Raw genomic sequence first — 18,349 nt, forward strand, 5'->3', positions numbered from 1 at the left:
CATCTTGACATATTACCTTTCTATGTTTCAGATCCCCATCTTGTGGCTGAAAGAATTGAGAGGATTGTAGACACCCAATTTTGTCAAGACGGTACTAATGATGGTGTTGCGAGAAAGAACCTTATGACGAGTCCCAGAGCACCAGTTCAGCTTCTTTCAATCTCTCTTTAGGGTATTTTGCAAAAGGAAATGATTTTCGAAAACCGTGTTATCTTAGAAATGCAACTGAAAAGCCTGTTTTTACGCAGCACCCGCCTTTCTTGGCAATCGAAAAGCCTGTTTTACACAACACCTGCCTTTTACGACATAAACCGGTAAGCCCATTTTCACACGGCATTTCAATCGGTAAGTTAACTTTGGGTCAAAAACTTTCGTTTTTACCCAAATGACACCTCGTTTCCCGAAAGCAAGCAATATTAGATTCATTGGAAACTCCCCGGAGCGAGGAATCCAACGGACCTGACCACGTGCGAATCGGAATTCAATCGGAGAAGTTATTGGCGTTCGAAATTTCCCAATAAAAGACGAAAAACCACTTTTCGAACCCCAAAAATGATGTCATCCAGTTTCGCTAGGGACGAAACCAGTGAAATTGGGGGGAAATTACAAAGGCATACCCCCGCCCCCCCCCCCCGAAACTATAAATAGGAGGGGGGGGGGTAAGTGATTTTGATCTTTTTTTTCTCTCTCTCTCCCCTCTTTCTTTTTGTTTTTTTACACCCCCTCTCCCCCTTTGGTGATTTTTCACCTCCCTTCTTTCTTATATACACCGAACCCCTGCAAAAATTTCAGAAAAAATCCTATTTTACTTTATTTTCTAGAAGAGAGAAAGTAGAGAAACTCTAGGGGGTAAGTGATTTTGATCTTTTTTTTCTCTCTCTCTCCCCTCTTTCTTTTTGTTTTTTTACACCCCCTCTCCCCCTTTGGTGATTTTTCACCTCCCTTCTTTCTTATATACACCGAACCCCTGCAAAAATTTCAGAAAAAATCCTATTTTACTTTATTTTCTAGAAGAGAGAAAGTAGAGAAACTCTAGGCTGCTCACACCGGGCGTCGGCACTTTGCCTAAATTCCGAAGGTTCGGAGCAATGTCCTTACTTTTACGCCGTTGTTTTGCCGAATTTCGCAGAACTACGAGCTACTTTTCAATAGTAGCGCCGATGTTCTGTCAAAATTTTGACAACTTTGGAGTTTTTTCAGCCGTATAGCGCCGTTATGACGCCGATTTCTCTGCAACTCCGGAGCCTCCTTCGCCAACACAGTGCCGTTGCGCTGCCAAATTTTGGAGAACCCAACGCCCTATTATCTAAATAGCGCTGTTGTTCTGTCGAAATCTTGGCAAGCCCGAAGTTTCTTCCAATACAGCGACGTTACGCTGCCGAAATCTCTACAATTTCAGAACTCCTCCCTTCCAAACAGCGTGATTACGCTGCCAAATTCTCTGCTGGTAAAATTACATTTATTTAACCGCTTTATGTAATTTCCTTTACAAACTAAGGTACGAGGTGGTGACATCATAAGATCTCCGGCTCACGTTGCCCCCAGAACTTATGATATAAATCCCTCTACCTTTCTTTTACTTTCTGTAATTTCAAAGTAAGGTGCGACGTGGTGACATTATAAGATCTCCGGCTCACGTTGCCCCCGGAACTTATGATATAAATCCCTCTACCTTTCTTTCTGCACTGTCTTTTTCCGTTAGTTTTAAGTTAACCTGATCGTGAGTTAGTTGCGAGGTCTTCAGAGAACCGTATACAATTTACGACATCGATCAGGTTAACTGCCGCTTATTTTTCGACTTTTTTGTAAATTTACCTTTATTTACATCATGGAATTAAGCATAACTTAAGTAAAGGATAAAAGGATAAGTTATCCTGGTTATATTCTTCTGAAAATGCCAATCTAAGTTAAGAGACCGGATTCATCCGGGCAAAAAGGGTGCCTAACACCTTCCCTGATTGTAACCATAACCCTTACCTAGATATCTGTAAGGACCATGCCTTAAAGCAAACAGAGCAAAATATAAGGTTCTAGGCCCAGAGCAAAAGAACCCCTTTGGTTGCTGTTCTTCCAACGAAATTCGAGTATCTTTACTTATTTTATTGAAAGAACAGGCACAGGTCCTAGGCCCTAACCTAGGTGTCGACTCTGAGTTTCTCTTTCTTGCGAAGTTAGGATTTCAGTCCTGAGTCCGCAAGAACGCAGTTCAAACTAACACTTCTTGAGAACCCGATGTGGTGATCCCCTTCCGTCCTGTGCGCGAGGGAAAAAACCGGCTTCCACAAGGATACAAAAATATTTCCCATGGAATTATTCTCCAACTTCAAGAACAATCAACTTAATCAATTGGAGCCTGACTTGCCATCCTAACATGTGGGAGGCATTGGTCAAAAGAACATATGATTCCAAAATAGATCTCTATTAGCAAAGTGGTTGTGGAGATTGTTTAACAACCGTCCAGGATTGTGGGGAAATCAGGGGTCTCAAATGTTTAGCTCTTGAAAAAAGTGTTTAACCAAGTAAATTTAAATATCCGATGCAATATTAGAAATGCGGAAAGTGCCCTCTTTTGGTTGGATAGATGGCGCAGGATCTCATTCTGACTGAAAGTTTCCCCAATCTAATTTAACAAGTAGTGAATTTTATGGGGACCATTCAAGGTCCCATATTCTTATTTTTAAGTGTCCTTTAGGTGTCTTTTAAGTCCCTTAAGTTATAGGAGGGGTACCGCAATCTCTCCCCCCAACCCCTCCCCCCCCCCCACCCACGCAAAGTTGTTGGTGATTAAAATGGGGCCCATGTGTTTATTACAAAAATCTTAAGTGATAGGGGCATTTAAGTTGTTTGTAATTAATCATTTAAGTTGTTAAGTGATTACAAGGGCTCACATTGCAAAGAGAGTGCTTTTATTTGTAGGCCTTGAAGTGGGTTAGTTTCTATGATGAGTTAGAAGTCCTAGTGTAGTTGAAGAGTCCTAGTTTACTTGTATCAAGGAGGGTCTATGTAATAGTTTTATTTCAATCAAGAGTTAATAGTTTAAGTATAATAGGAGTCCTAATTAGACTAGGAGTTGTTTTACAACCATGATTCCGAGTCATTTTTTTTTTTTTTCAATTTTCATATGGATTGCGTGATGTCTTTTTCTGAAGTACAGATATGGAAGGCCTATTGGCCCATAGAATAATTGAATTTGAATGAAAGTTGATGCTTTCATATATTTATTTGGTGTGATGTCTTTTTTCTGAAGTGTTATGCTTCATATTAGGTCAATTTTCTATCCTTTTTTTTATGAATGTTAAACAAATGTATTGATTCAGTGAGTAAAAAGGAGCAAGCCCCATGACCGAGGTGGTCGATACAAAGAGGAAGGATAAAGAGATTATACATACAATAGGAAGAAATCCTCAAGGAGGAAAGAAATAAAAAAACTCCAAATCCGCTCTATCTACTTCATCTCTAGCAAGGTCGCCTAACATGCTGAAATCTATCCTTAAACTCTTATCTTTCTTTCTTCTCACTTGCCCTTTTTCTCTCTTCTCCCCTTCACCCCCTCTCCAATCTGATGCGCCCTTATCCTTATCCCTTCTTACATCATTTTCTTTGACAGTTTTCTATCCCAAAACTCTTAACTTTCTTTATTTCTTTTCACATATCCTTTTCCTCTCCTCTGCGCCCATCCCCTCTCGGTTGGGATTATAAGCCGACACACCCATATCCTTCTCTCTTCTTACATCGTTTTTTCCATCCCCTCTTTATTTTCTTATATCTTTCTAGTCCCATTTATCTTTTCCCCTCCTTTTTTCCTTTAACTTCTTCACCCTTTGTGGTTGTGTTCATAAAACGCTACTCTTTCTACCCTATCTTTCTCCCTTATTGAACTTGATCCTTGATTCTTTTCTCTTTCTCGCTCTTCCCAGAAAAGTAATCTCTGAACCCCAGATTACATCAATTTGTCATCAGAGCTAGTTTCATTTCAATTTAGTATTAGAGCCTCGGTTCGAATGTCTTATTGAAATAGAGGGCTATGATGGAAAGATTCAAGGCTATGGATTCGTTGCATAAGGGTGGATTCGTTGCATAAGGCTTGGCGTGCCCTAGTTTCATAAGGGTGGATCATTGCCCCTTATGCCTGGAAGATGGAGAGTCGGCTTGCCATCTTTTTATCCATTGCAAAGTTGCTAGAGAAGTATGGGGTAACATTCTAGCGAGATTTGGTATTTGTTGGGTGTTCCCCTCTTCTATCCCAGATGTGATTCTGTGTTGGGAGTTGGTGCCAATGAAGAAAAAGGGTAAGATGCTTTGGAAAATTTGCCTTCTTGCACTTGGTGGGTGTTATGGAAGGAGAGAAATTCAAGGGTATTTGAGGGATCCAGTTGATCGCCCTATCAACTATTCATTAAGACCATAGCTCTTACCATCTCATGGGCGAAGAGCTTACCTACCTTTCGCTTTGTCTCTTCTTTTGATTTGTGGGAGGGATGAAGGGAGGTATGTTTCACTTGAGAGATTCGTTCACAGATTGTTCAAAAGTGGAAGCTCCTCCTTCAGGTTGATGAAGATCAATTTTGATGGTTCGAGCTTGGGAAATCCAGGGTCGGTGGGTATTGGTGGCCTTTGCCGCGATCATAGAGGGGAGTCTGTTTAAGCCTAGATTCAAATGTGGCAGAAGTTAGAGCGGCATACCAAGGAATTAAACGGATTGACAGAGAGCTTCTTGACTCTACTATTGTGGAGGGGGATTCTCAATATGTGATCAAATGGTTGCGTGGATCAGTGGTACCACCATGTAGATTTTGGTCGTTATTTGATGAAATTTTTGATTTAGTTGAGGGATCCTCCATTGTATTCAATCATGTTCGCCGAACTGCTAATAGCGAGGCGGATTCGTTGGCTAGATCTGGGGTTGAGAGGATGGGTTTGGAGTGGTTTGATTTTTTGCCTCCTTGAGGTTCTTGTAATGTTTTATTCCTATTTGTATTTTTCCTTTCTTGTAATTTGTAGGGGGACTTTCTCGGTCTTCCCTTTCTTGTAATACAATTGGCTTACCATTTCAAAAAAAAAGAAAGATTCAAGGCTATGGATTGTAATCAATTCACTATGGGGATTAGCGTCATAACATGATTTTATGGAGTTAATGAATGAGAATGTCTTGATTAGGTAGAAGCGATGGAAAATTATTTATCGGTGCATAATCCTATCGATGATCAAATGGTTTGCATTACAAAGATAATTTGGCTTGGCGTGCCTTAGAGTGAGGAATAACATTGAAGCAGAAATGACACGTAATGGGAAAACCATTCGTTGGATTGATACGAGGGATCAATTTTTTGAAAAGTTCACTCGAAAGACTTTTTAGGAATGAAAATGCTACTGGCTAAAACGATTTAAGAGGATATATCCAAGAAAGCCAACGCTTGTGCAATAAAATTATCTTGTTTTAAGATCTAGGAAACTTGGCGAATGTACATGGACAAGCTAGAATACAGAAGACAATTATCTTCAATCATCCAGTTCCAAGCTCGTATGAGAGGATTGGCAGCGAGACAGTCACTTTATTTAAATCTGTTAAAGTATAAAAGAATAAATAACGCCTTCTCCAACAGCTTAACCTTTTGGAGTAACTTGTAGTTTGACATGGTATCAAAGCAAAGGTCCTGAGTTCAAACCTCCTTGATGTCAAAAATCCACATGCAATGGTCAACTCAAAAGTGGGACCACATGTGCCACGTGTAGGCCAACCCAAAGAAAGAGAGGCCACACGTGAGGGGGAGTGTAATAGTATAAAAGAATAAATAACGCCTTCTCCAACAGCATAAGCTTTTGGAGTAACTGGTAGTTTGACAAAATCAATGAACGAGAGCTGCACTGGTGATCCAACAATAATTTCGACACTACGTGGCTTGCTCATATTACGTAAGGATTCAAAACATGGCCATCATCCTTCAGAGTTGGTTCCATCAAAAGTTTGCCCGTGGACACTAATTGAATATGGTCATAGTAAACGAAAGAGAATCTACGGTAAGAGAAGATGTTCAAATCCAAGATAATACTTTTGTCGATATATGCTCAATGGAGTTACCGATATAGTGTCTGGACCCTTGCCGAATTTCCACTATTTAATTGGGAGAGCACGAGCAAGCGTCACATATCTAAGGAAAAAGATATGTCCCAAGCTACTTGTTTGATGGAAAGGACAATCGTATGAGACTTGAGTGCAAAGATTTCAATTGAACTCCCTCCATCATGCAGATCATTATATTCGACGGGGTCGAATCTTTTCAAGTTGGAGAGTACGATGTAGACCGTCCTAGGGCCTATATTCTTATTTAAGTGTCCTTTCGGTGTCTTTTAAGTCTCTTAAGTTACATGAGGGGTTCCATGGTCTTTTTCCACCAATATCACTTAGTTTCTTGAAGTTGTAGGTGCTTAAAATAGGGCCCACATGTTTATAACTAAAATCTTAAGTGACAAGGGGCATTTTTTAGTTATTTGTAATTAATCACTTGAGTTGCTACATCGCAATATAAGAGAGTCCTTGTATTTGTGGGACTTTAAGTGGTCTAGTTTCTATGATGAATTAGGTGTCCTTGTGGGTTTGAAGAGTCTTAGTTTGCTTGTAGTAGGGATAGTCCATGTAATAGCTCTGTAAATTAGGAGTTGTTTTGTAACAAGGATAATGAGTCTTTCTTTAATTTTTGTATGGCTTGCATAGCCTATAAATATGGAACATTATTGGGCCTGAAAACAACAGAATATGAATGGAAATTGATGCTCCACATTTTGAATAGTGTACTCTTTTAAAACAAGATTGTGCTTGAACCACGTTTCTTATTTGTCTATACATTGAACAACCCCATAGTAAACTTTTATCTAGGTTCTGTTTATATTCATTGTATTTGAGTTGATGGCCTGACTGATTATCCATTTTTATGAGTATTAAGGTTCCTTTGAATAACTCATATGGTGACAAGCTAATCCAACTATTTTCTGCTTTGGTGTTGGAGTCTTTTACCTATAAGTTCCTAGTAACGATTTAGCTAATAAGTGTGAATTTTAAAAAATATTTTCAATAAGTCCCAAGAAGCTATTGTTAACATAGATTAGACTATTTATTATTATTGTTTTTTTGAAAAATATACTTTTAACTTTAAAGAGCTTTGTTGCCAGAAAGTTTTATTTATATATTCTTATGGAAACCTTTTATTTTCCAACAAATATATTCGCACAGAAACCTCAATGTTTTTAGAATAAGGAACACTGGAGCTACAAAGATTTTAGCCAAAATTTTGTAATTTGGAATTTGTTAGAAAGCATTTTTGTGAGTAAAATGTTTGGTGAAATATTTTTCAAGAATGTCTACCTATTGGACATTTAATAATATTCAATGAATGATTGGGATTTATTTTGCTGAATTTGGGCTTATCGGCAAAAAGCCCATGGTCATATTTTGCAATGTATGCTAAATTTTATTAGTGTGGGACTCATGTGGTTATCACTTTTTTTTAATCTTATTTTCAGGCAATGAAACTAAGTTGGGCATGAGTAGAGGTATTCCAGAACCAAAACTTACTGCTGTTGATGCAATGATTGACAAGTTGACTGGAGCAATATTTTTGTTCCAAATAGTGGTTGTTATTGTTCTTGGCATAGCGGGTAATGTCTGGAAGGATACTGAAGCTCGAAAGGTTTGTTGCATTTTGGTCTTTCATAAAGATTAATCTCATTCTTTGAACATAATAATGTATTGGTTTCTACATTATGAGTGCATTTTCTACATCTCTGCTTGTAATGCTAATGGAACACATAGTTTATTCAATGATTTTTTGTGAGCATATATCTTCTTAAACTATCCACCACTTCTTGCTGATGTGGTTGATCTTCGTTTTTACAAATTATATATTCACTTTTATTTAGTTCTCATCTAAACTATCTACCTATGATATATGTTCACTTCTATCTGGTTGACCGACCAGATAACTTATCTGGTCCGTCGCCAGAAATAGAGTGGGGCCCAATTTATGGAGTTTTAAAATTAACAGCACAATATAGATAAATAACCATTCATTTGTTGGGCACGCCCTATCTACGCCAGGGCTCAACAAATGAATGGTTTGGATCACCCAAACAACGCAGGCCCCACTCTATTTCTGGCGACGGACCAGATAAGTTATCTGGTCGGTCGACCAGAAACACTCTTTCGACACACCGTGCATTTTCTGTCTTCTTCTTTGATAAGTGACCATTTAATTAATAAATTAATAGGGAAAGTACAAGAGGTTTGTGGATTAACCCACTACTTCTAACACCATTGAACGCAACATAATTTGCTACCTCATTAGCATCACACCCAATATGACATAAGTACACATGTTTCTTTGACCAAATCTAGTATCTCGTCGACAATGTAGGTGAATCTCTAATTGTCACATGCTTTTTCTCAAGGCTCGGATAATGGCATTGTACGAGTTCCCTACTACACTTAGCCTTTTTATTCGGTTTGCACTGAATTAGTGATTTCAGAATGGATCTAGGTTCAATTTAGGTAGTCTTTAACTCATATTGTTCTTGGAGACACAAAATGTGGCTTGCATGGTTTTCAAAGACACTGATCTTGGCTGGCCCAAAATTTCTCATTGAACTCATATAAAAAACACTTGTATGGTCCCTTTTTTTCGTGTAGATGATTTTTTTGAAAAAGAAAAGACACAACGAAAAAAAATAATAACGAGAAGAAGATGTCAATGTCGAGAAGGCATTATATGCCTAAAATACAAAACCACATAAAATATTACCACTTGCCATTTTACCCCAAATTGTTACTTCGTTACAAAGGATCCAAAACTAATTTGTTGGACCTAAAGTTTTCTTCTATGTAGATGCGAGCATACTGCCTCCATCTCTCTAGAAATCCTTAAAAGTCTCCTGGCAGCCTGCATCGTGCAACTTGCCCTGCACCCATACTCGATGAACCAAAAGCCTTAGGCCATTTTATCCCAAATCGAGCAACTTTGACTTCAACATCGATAGCTTGATAATATCTACTTGGACCTGCATAAGCCAAAATAACCCTACCATTAGGGTCCAAGTTAGTCTAACTGGTAACCGTCTTTCTTTCATGATATTAGTTCCTTTGATACTTTATTACTTCCGTCATAATTAAGCTTGAGCTATCCCTCCGAGGGACCTACCGACAACCTGTGGCCTACTCGGTGGAATGTCAGATGAAAAAACACTTCTCCAGTTGAATATTTGAGAATTTGAGTGGCTGTTTCCTTTAGATCTGGATTTTGGGCTATTTTATTTTATTTTTGGGAATATCCTTGTGATGAATTTTCTTTTGATAGTTTTGGCACTTGCATCAGTATTTCCGTTCTATTTATGTTCTTTTGATGACTGTGTAAGAACATAAGATTTATTTGTTATTGTGGTGGTTTTTGTTCGTAATAAATTCCTTCATGCTATAGTATTCTAGATTTGTTCTATTTGTGGGAGGATTGTTGACTGCCTGCTTTTAAAAAAGAAAATAAAATTGTGGATGTTATTATGATTTCTTGATTATTGTCGGACATTTGTGTATGGTTATCAGACGTTTTTTTATGGTTGCTGAACACCATAAGTGGTATCAGATGATCCCTACCCAGTATATACAACAAAAAGGAGGTAGATCTTGGATTTGTTGGATCTTATCCTGCTTTGAGACCATATAGAAACTAATAACGATCAAGGCGGAAGAAGAAAGAGAGAAGAAGAAAAGAACAAAGAAAGGAAGGAGAAGAAAAATTTCTTGGAATTATAGTGTACTTCTCTTCGTGGGTCATACCCTATTTTATCGACTCAAGTAATACAATTCAGAAATTACATCAATCCGCGTATGACTTAGTGACATAAATAAGAGAGTAAAACCATAAAACTCAAGTGATAGTCAAACAAAACATCTAACTAATGAATATTTCAGTAACCTATTCAGCACGATGATGGACTCTTATATGCTGATCGTGGGAACTTGGTTCTGACTCCTTTAAGAAGGGACTCTTTGAATTTGGAGGTCGCATCTGTGGTCAGTGTGGCAAAGACTCTAGACAGCACATTCTCTAGAAGACAGCGAAGGGATAGGAGGGTGTTGATGTGGGCCCCAAGTGAGAATTTCTCAGTCAAATCCTTGTATCATATGTGGACCTCCTGGAGTTATCAGATTTTGTTGGAAAGGGCTGGGAAAGATCCTCACCACTAATCACCTCATTCATCGTCAATGAAGCATCATGGATATCATTGGACTGTGCATTGCTATGGAAGATCTACCAAGGTAACGTGTTTTGGATTCTTAGGATATGGTAGAACTGCTACATAGTTTGGAGCAATTTGGAGCCTAGAAGGAGAATTGTTCCATGATGGAACCCACTTCCACAAGGGAAATTCAACTTGAACTTTGATGGTTCTCGTCAGAGCAATCTTGGTCCAATTGGCATAGAGGGAATCATTAGAGATGGGGTCTTCTAAGGTCGAGGGCTTGGCCCTTAGACATGGGGTTGAAATGCTTATCTTTATGTTAGATGGCCTAACAGTTATTGAGGGGGACTCAGTTTGATCAGGTAGATAAGTTCAGGAGACCCTTGTGTTCTAGTGGATGTGTTTGAGGAGGTTTTGGACTGTTTACAAGAACATCAGGTGCAATTTGGTTATATGGGGAAAGATGCTAATGCACAGGCATAGTCCTCTTATCATTAAGGACCATATGCCATTGCAGTAATGGGCTCCAAATTCTAAATAATTTATTATTTTACGATAACAAAGTTGCTTCTTAATGGATCATTTCAACAGTTTGTAGCGAAATACTTTGGTGGATTGTTGAATTATTTTGATTGAAACATCTTTACTTCACTGGTTACTCCATATGCTTTGACTTTGGATTGGAAGTTCTGAAATTTAGTTATTGTTGTAGTGCACAAGTTCATCATATTAGCTTTTATTGCTTTCATGGTATTTTTTTTCATTGAAGATTGTTTAATCAGAATTTACTATCGCTTTTTCAATATTCTCTCTATCAATCGAGATGTCTTTCATTGGTACTGTTGAGCTACAATTTTTCTACAGCTGGCTTAACCTCGCATCACTTAGTACCTTACTTAGTACCTTTCTGCCATTTGATAGTTAGGCCTAATACTCACTTTCTGATTCCTTGTAGCAATGGTATGTTTTTTATCCAATGGAAGGACCGTGGTACGAACTTTTGGTTATCCCTCTCCGTTTTGAGCTTTTATGTTCCATCATGATCCCTATATCTATTAAGGTAAGAAGCTACATAGATTATATTTTTCATTGTTGTTCTAAGCTACTTGGTTACTTTATTATGGGTTATGATTTTGCATCTTTATTCATATTCTAAATTCTTGACCCAATTTAGAAATTAGTGTAGGCTGACCAGGGTTCTTTATTGAAATCCCAAGTACTCACTAGACAGATTCTATATGTATCGTGTTTCAAACTATTATGGATCCCAATTAAATATTTAAATTTCAAGGTTTTGTGCATGTGTCTAACTATTAAGGCCCTGATGTGGATATTTACATCCCAATTAAACTCGACTTACAAATGGTGTAAATTATCAATTATCTAGTCTTGTAGTTTTAAAAATATCTAAATAAGCAGCTTTCTCACAGAAATATAAAATCCTTTAACCAATCTGCATGACTTCATCACCTATTATCCTGGAATGGGAGATCCAATTTTGTATTAAAATAGCTTATTATTGTGCTTTATACTTTTTAAGATAATTTTTTGCTATAAAATGTTATACTTGAGGTATAGGTTCATTCTTGTTATTAAAATAGGTTTGACGCATCTAATATAGGATATTTATTTTTCAATTGTTTTTTCTATTCCTGGTGTTTCTAGTACTTTTTTACGTTCTTAAACAAACTTTACCTTTTTTCTTGGGTGCTCTAGGGTTCTTTATATGTTGTGTTTATACTAATTATAGATGTTCTCGATATATGGACATTGCTCATCAACTTAAGAGTTTCGTTTTCTTTGAGACCCTCTCAATTTTTTATTCTTTATCCATAAATTAGCTTGAATACCCAAAATAAATACTTAATTCTCTTGTTATTGTGTCACATTTTGAACTTGGAGTTAGCAACCTATCGTTTTAGATGAAAATCAGAATTATGTAATAAGATTTCAAGTTCTTCATTATAATAGTCTTTTATTGGGCCTGATTCTAGGCCAGGTGGCCTTTTGTGGCCAACTTTGTTTTTTCCCTTTGCCTTTTGGTTTCTCTCTAATAGTCCTTGTTAACTTACCAACTTCTCCAAAAGCTTAAGCTGTTGGAGAAAGGTGTTATTTATCTTTTATACTTTAATACTCCCCCACATGTGTGGCCCACTTGGCAAACACGTGGCACATGTGGTCCCACTTTGGGCCGACCATCGCATGTGGATTTTTGCCATCCGGGAGGTTTGAACTCGAGACCTTTGGCTCTGATACCATGTTAACTTACCAACTTCTCCGGAGAAAGGTGTTATTTATCTTTTATACTTTAACAGTCCTTTTTCTTTCTTAAAAAATTTATCGTTGTACTTTCACCACTAATACACTTAGATGGGTGGTTATGGGTGCCACCTTTCGAAGCATATTGCATCTCTATTTCCAAAAATGTAGCAATGGGCACATTTCTATTGCAAATAGATAAATAAATGAGGAAAAGGTTCCTGCACACGTGTGCAGGTAAGCTTACCTGCACACCAGCAACGTTTTAAATTTCGGATTTCGCCCAAGGCCGAAATCGAACTGGTCGAAATCCGAAATTTCCGAAATGTAACTTATTTCGGTCGAAATTTCAGGAATTTCGTAATTTCGCCGAAATTGCAGGGAAAAAAATAAAATTTTAATCCTTTATCAAATTTCAACCGAAATTACTGAAATTTCAGCCCAAAAATTCAAAATTTCGTCGCCCATTACCAAATTTCGGCCGAAATTTCGGGATTTCGGCTTAAATTTCGGTTTTGGTGGGGTTCGAAATTACCCCGAAACTGAAATTTAAAACCTTGCACACGAGTGCAGAAACAGGGTGGGGGCCCATATTTTTTGGTGGTCCAAAGCATTCACTTGGAAGGCCCTTCCATGGATAGGGTGTGGCCAAAAAATCAGCCCCATTGGATCATCCTATCCCTGCCATTTGTGGAGGGGAAAAATGGGCAGAAACATAGACATATAGTGTCTGTCCATTTTCCCTCCCACCTTTGATTGGGTTAGGACGATCCAATGGGGCTGATTTTTAGGCCAGACCTTATCCATGGAAGGGCCTTCCAAATGAATGGTTTTGATCTCCACAAAAATGTGGTCCCCACCCTGTTTCTGCACTCGTGTGCAGGTAACTTACCTGCACACGTTTGCAGGAACCCTTTTCTCTAAATAAATAAATTATAAGAGAGCCTAGGAAAAATAAAAATGAAGAGGTAATTATGGAAAATATTAACATAGTTCTGGTCAAGAGCAATTATAAATATCTAGACTAGTGATCAATTAAAAGATGATGACAATCATGAAATAACTCTTTCAAGATAACATAACCTACATGAATTTAATGCAACCAAACACTAATTTGTGAGAGATTCACCCATGAATAATTTGAATACCATGAATGTGGAGGCGGTCTTGTGTCCTAGCCCTAGGAGTGAAAATTTTCAACATAATGAAAGAAGAGAAAAAAAGGCTTAGTAAGAGTCTCGTGTTGTATTAGGAAGTGTCCAGGTAGCACTTGGACCACCTACGGTTTTTAATGTTTCTTTCCTTAATGTATTTCCTATTCATTTTTTTTTGCAATAAATAATTCATTGTGAGCTGTCCATGATGGAGCATCACGCCAACTAGCTGTAATTAGTGGCATTTTTTATTTATTTTACGACCTCAACAAATCTTGCATAATCCTTGTTTTATGAATATTGTATTGATCAGATTTCACAGCGATTTATTAGGGATCTTGTACTGAATAGATTTATATAATTGAGGCCTCTTACTGTCTCTGTTGAGTTCCATGGATTCTTTGGGTTTGTACGTTTCCTAGGCTAGGCTATTTGAATTAGTAGGGTAACTTTATCTCGATGTCAAATGTTTCAAGAGGAATTTGTATTTGTGGCAGGTATCTTTAGACCTTGTAAAGAGTTTGTATGCAAAATTCATTGATTGGGACGAGGAGATGTATGATGAGGAGACTACTACTCCTTCCCATGCAACAAAGTAAGAAAGCAATTTCTATGCATTTGAGATATTCATCAAGTTTTGGTCATAATTTTTAGGGCAAGATGTGTTGGATGTTTGCAGCACAGCAATAAGTGAGGATTTGGGACAAGTTGAGTACATTTTGACTGACAAAACTGGGACACTTACCGAGAATAGAATGATCTTCCGAAGATGCTGCATTAATGGGATATTCTACGGAAATGAAAGTGGGGATGCCTTGAAAGGTCTGTTTTTCCATGCTTTATCAATGGAGATATCTACCTTTCTGTTATCAATATAGTGTTTTAGCTAATTTATTTCTCTCTATTGCACCATGAAAGCCCCTTATATATGATTTTCTGTTTGTGGTTTTTTCAAAATTTTGACACTTTGGCTGATGGAACAACTCCATATTGATTGTTTGGGATTTCATGGATGAGGAAGTATTCATTCCCTCTAATCTTGGGTATTGTAGAATGAAAAAACGAAAACGATGAATCCTTTGTTTAGATACGAAAATAGGTTTGCAAGTATTAAATGTAGATTCTGACTCTGAAATAACCAGTTACTGCAAAAGCTTAAGCTGTTGGAGATGGCGTTATTTTATCTTTTTTATGCTTTAACACTCCCCCTCATGTGTGGCCCCTCTTTTGGGTTTGGCCTACATGTGGCACATGTGGCCCCAATTTTGGCTTGACCATTGCATGTGGATTTTTGAAATCAAGGAGGTTTGAACTCTTGAAATCAAGGAGGTTTGAACTCAGGACCTTTGCTCTGATAGCATGTGAAACAACCAGTTACTCCAAAAGCTTAAGCTGTTGGAGATGGCGTTATTTAATCTTTTTTTATACTTTAACACTGACATTAAGGGAAGGCTAGATGGATCTAGTATGCAGTCAGAAGAGGGAAGGTTGTTCTGAACTGGAAAATGAGTCATGTCTCGACTTCATCTTATTTTCATTGTGCACAGTGAAGAATTATTCTTTCCCTTGCTAGTTGCCACCATGCATTAGCCTTGCAATCTTTTATGGTTTTGATTGTTTCTCCATGTTTTCACAGCTACCTTCATTAAGCATAAGATTGCATGATTTCTTTCTTTTACTGCTAAATCAATTATCATTCATGGTAGTGGTACAAGGGGAATAAATCATTCGATGCACTACAAATTTCTCCTTATACATCTCCATGTTTTAGATTTTCATTCAGCATATCTATAGTTCGACGATTATACCTCATTTCATCATAGTGTCCTTTTTTTAATTTCGGCATTCTATCCTTCATTCATGACCATATTCTGATTCTTACTCTTTGGGCAGTAGTCCGATTGGTGTCCTGGCCTACCATACGCAAGAGCAGTTGAATGTCTGATTTGAAGTGGCGGCTTCTGGTTCTCTTCCAAGGGCAGAAAAAGAACTTGATCCATTCAAGGAACGCTTCCCTGAGTAGGATTAACAATACAACTCTTTGATTTGAGATGACCGCCCATGACTACAAACCCACGATCACGACTGTTAAATCCCATGTCCTAAGGATTCGATTTTCTAGATGGCAACAAAAAGGGCATGCTTTTAAATTGTTCAACAAGACTTTGATGTGATCTAGCCATCTCAGCCATTAGATTTAGTCATTCTCTTGATTATTTTGTTGGACACGTGTTATTTTTCCTGTAGGTAGTATTTTATTTGATTTTATAGCATTTTATTTAGTCCAGATGTGGGGCATGTCCACGTCACCATATGACTCACCTTACCCCCTTTTCCACAATATTCTAACATGTTGGCCTATAGTTAGGACGAACTGATAACATTAAAAAAGAGAAGGACGAACTGATCCGGATCTGTGAGCATATAGGGATAATACCCATCGAATGTGCTATGACCCCTGGGGCTTACCCACCTGTTCTATTCACCTGTGGCAGGCGAGGCCGGTAGTCGAGGTTTAAGACTTCTCTGAGGTTGGTCAGATCCAGTTGATGAATTTGAGCTTTGAAAGGGCCGAGATGCTTCTACAATGGGCCTTGACCCCACTTTGAGGATAGTCTCATGCGAGCCTTAAAGAGATTGAGACAACACTCATGCTGATGTTGGGGATTTTAAGGGTCACCTCGACCTTGATGAGTTCATCGAGTGGGTCGATAGTGTCGACCACATCTTTGAATGGAAATAATTCCCATAGGATAAGAAAGTTAAGCTTGTGACTATGAAACTTAATGGCATTGCGCTCGTTTGGTAGAAACAAATATAGTCTATGCGACTTCAAAGAGATAAGGCCAAAATTCATAGTTGGGCTAAAATGAAAGATACAATAAAAACCAAATACCTTTCAAATGACTTTAGGGTCACTATTTACCGATTATTATTCGGCCCTAACGAAGGAGCGAAATCCGTGAGAGAATACATGAAAGAATTCCACCTCTTGACTATGTGTAACAGTATTATTGAAGACAAGGATCAAGCCACTGCTCGATTTATTAACGGGATATGTTATTAGCTCTAGCCGACCCCAATTAGTTTGGGACAAAGGCTTAGTTGAGTTGAGTTGTATATGTTATTAGCTCTAGGAGTCAGACTCCCTTCCTATACTATTCACTGTTGACGATGCATTTTGATTTACATTGAAAACTGAGAAGCTGGCTCGGGATTCTCAACATAGAGACGCAGATGGAGGCCCCCCTAGCTCATCTAACAGAGGGCCTATGGTTAGTAATAAATCCTACTTTTTTTTTGAAAGGTAACGATTTTATTCCAAGAGGTAAAAGCGTACTGGAAGAGAGGGACAAGATGTCCCAGCATACAGCAATAACAACTACAAGAAGAAAAGATACAAAACTTAGACAAGAGTATCACAAGGCCCTATACGGGACTCATCAAATGCCACAGAGGTATCACCTCGTTGGACCCCCCTCCCTTTAGCAAGGCCATCTGCCATATCATTGGCCATCCGCTATCACATTGGCTGATCGTCACCCAAATTCTACTCTTCCACGTAAGAGTATAGTCATGAGCATAGTTACCGGAAACTTCCTAGTTGGATGGGAACATGGCTTCCCTGGAAACTCGCTTCGGAAGCTAAGTTCTTCTCGCATCCCAAATTTAGGGGAAGCGCACTTCCCAATTGATTCCTACATGTTTCCTCTTAATTAAGAGTACGCTTTCTATTTAGGTGATTTTTTCTTCTTAAAATAATATTTTCTACTTTTAACATTAAAAAAGAGAGAATATTTTCTCCGTTTGAATGTTGAAGGAACGTATTTAAAGAAAGAGTGCATCTAAAACTTGAAAACTCATCTTAAGTTTGAAATGAAAATTGTGTGGATCTTTTTCCCAAAACTTAACATTAAATATACACGAATAAAACTTGTGAAATTTTGAATTCCTACAACTTATAATTCCTATTAGTCGTGAAGTCTTCTTTTCTACTCGTAATCCATACCTATATTAACCCTTCCACCCTAACCTATTACAATCCTATTCTTTCCATGTATTTCTTGTTCGCTTCCAATGGGGCTTATTACATGCTTTATGTTGACTTTCAATGATGATTCTCACATATTTTCTATTTACTTTCTTTAGAGCTTTTTGCTTCCTGCACTTTCTCTTTTCTAAATTCCTTGCTTCCCGCCTTCGATTCCCGCAACGCATCTCGCACTCGCTTCCCACTCTGAAAACTATGGTGATGAGGCCATCTGTCGTAAGGTGGAGTGCTGGTCTTGGACTTTTATGACCCAAACCACAACTCTACTCAACTAAGCCTTTTTCCCAAACTAGTTGGGATCGACTAATGAATCTTTTAGAAAATTTTCATGAAGAAGGTGAAAGGATCTACCCGGCTCAAATTGACTAAGTCTACCCCTGACACTAGTTGGGTTTGTCTACATGGATCATTTTCTTCCATTCTATCCTATCCAAGGTCATGTTCTCTGTTATGTTCGTAGCCCTCAAGTCTTTCCTCAGTGTTTTTACCCAAGTTGTTTTCGGTCTGCCCCTACCTCTTTTTACTCCATCAACTTGGCTCGAGTCAATTCTTCTCACTGGAGCATCCAAAGGCCTACGTTGGATATGCCCAAACCATCTTAAGCGGTGCTCTCTCATCTTCTCTTCAATTGGTGCCACCCCCACCTTTTTACGGATGT

At 38.1% G+C, this 18,349-nt stretch overlaps 1 protein-coding gene across 2 annotated transcripts in view; it reads left to right on the forward strand.

The window, feature by feature from the left end:
• The window catches only part of LOC143887615 (phospholipid-transporting ATPase 2-like), a 158,117-nt gene that overhangs the window by 41,706 nt on the left and 98,062 nt on the right, over window positions 1-18,349 (forward strand). For both annotated transcript variants that reach the window (XM_077391717.1, XM_077391718.1), the window contains 4 exons: window positions 7,519-7,685; window positions 11,183-11,287; window positions 14,138-14,235; window positions 14,320-14,462. In XM_077391717.1, coding sequence (XP_077247832.1) covers window positions 7,519-7,685; window positions 11,183-11,287; window positions 14,138-14,235; window positions 14,320-14,462 — 513 coding nt within the window. The remainder of the gene's footprint in view (window positions 1-7,518; window positions 7,686-11,182; window positions 11,288-14,137; window positions 14,236-14,319; window positions 14,463-18,349) is intronic.

This window comes from Tasmannia lanceolata, unplaced genomic scaffold (genome assembly GCF_043159265.1).
Source record: "Tasmannia lanceolata isolate RefF3 unplaced genomic scaffold, GAP_Taslan_0.1 ptg000012l, whole genome shotgun sequence".
Taxonomy (NCBI): domain Eukaryota; kingdom Viridiplantae; phylum Streptophyta; class Magnoliopsida; order Canellales; family Winteraceae; genus Tasmannia; species Tasmannia lanceolata.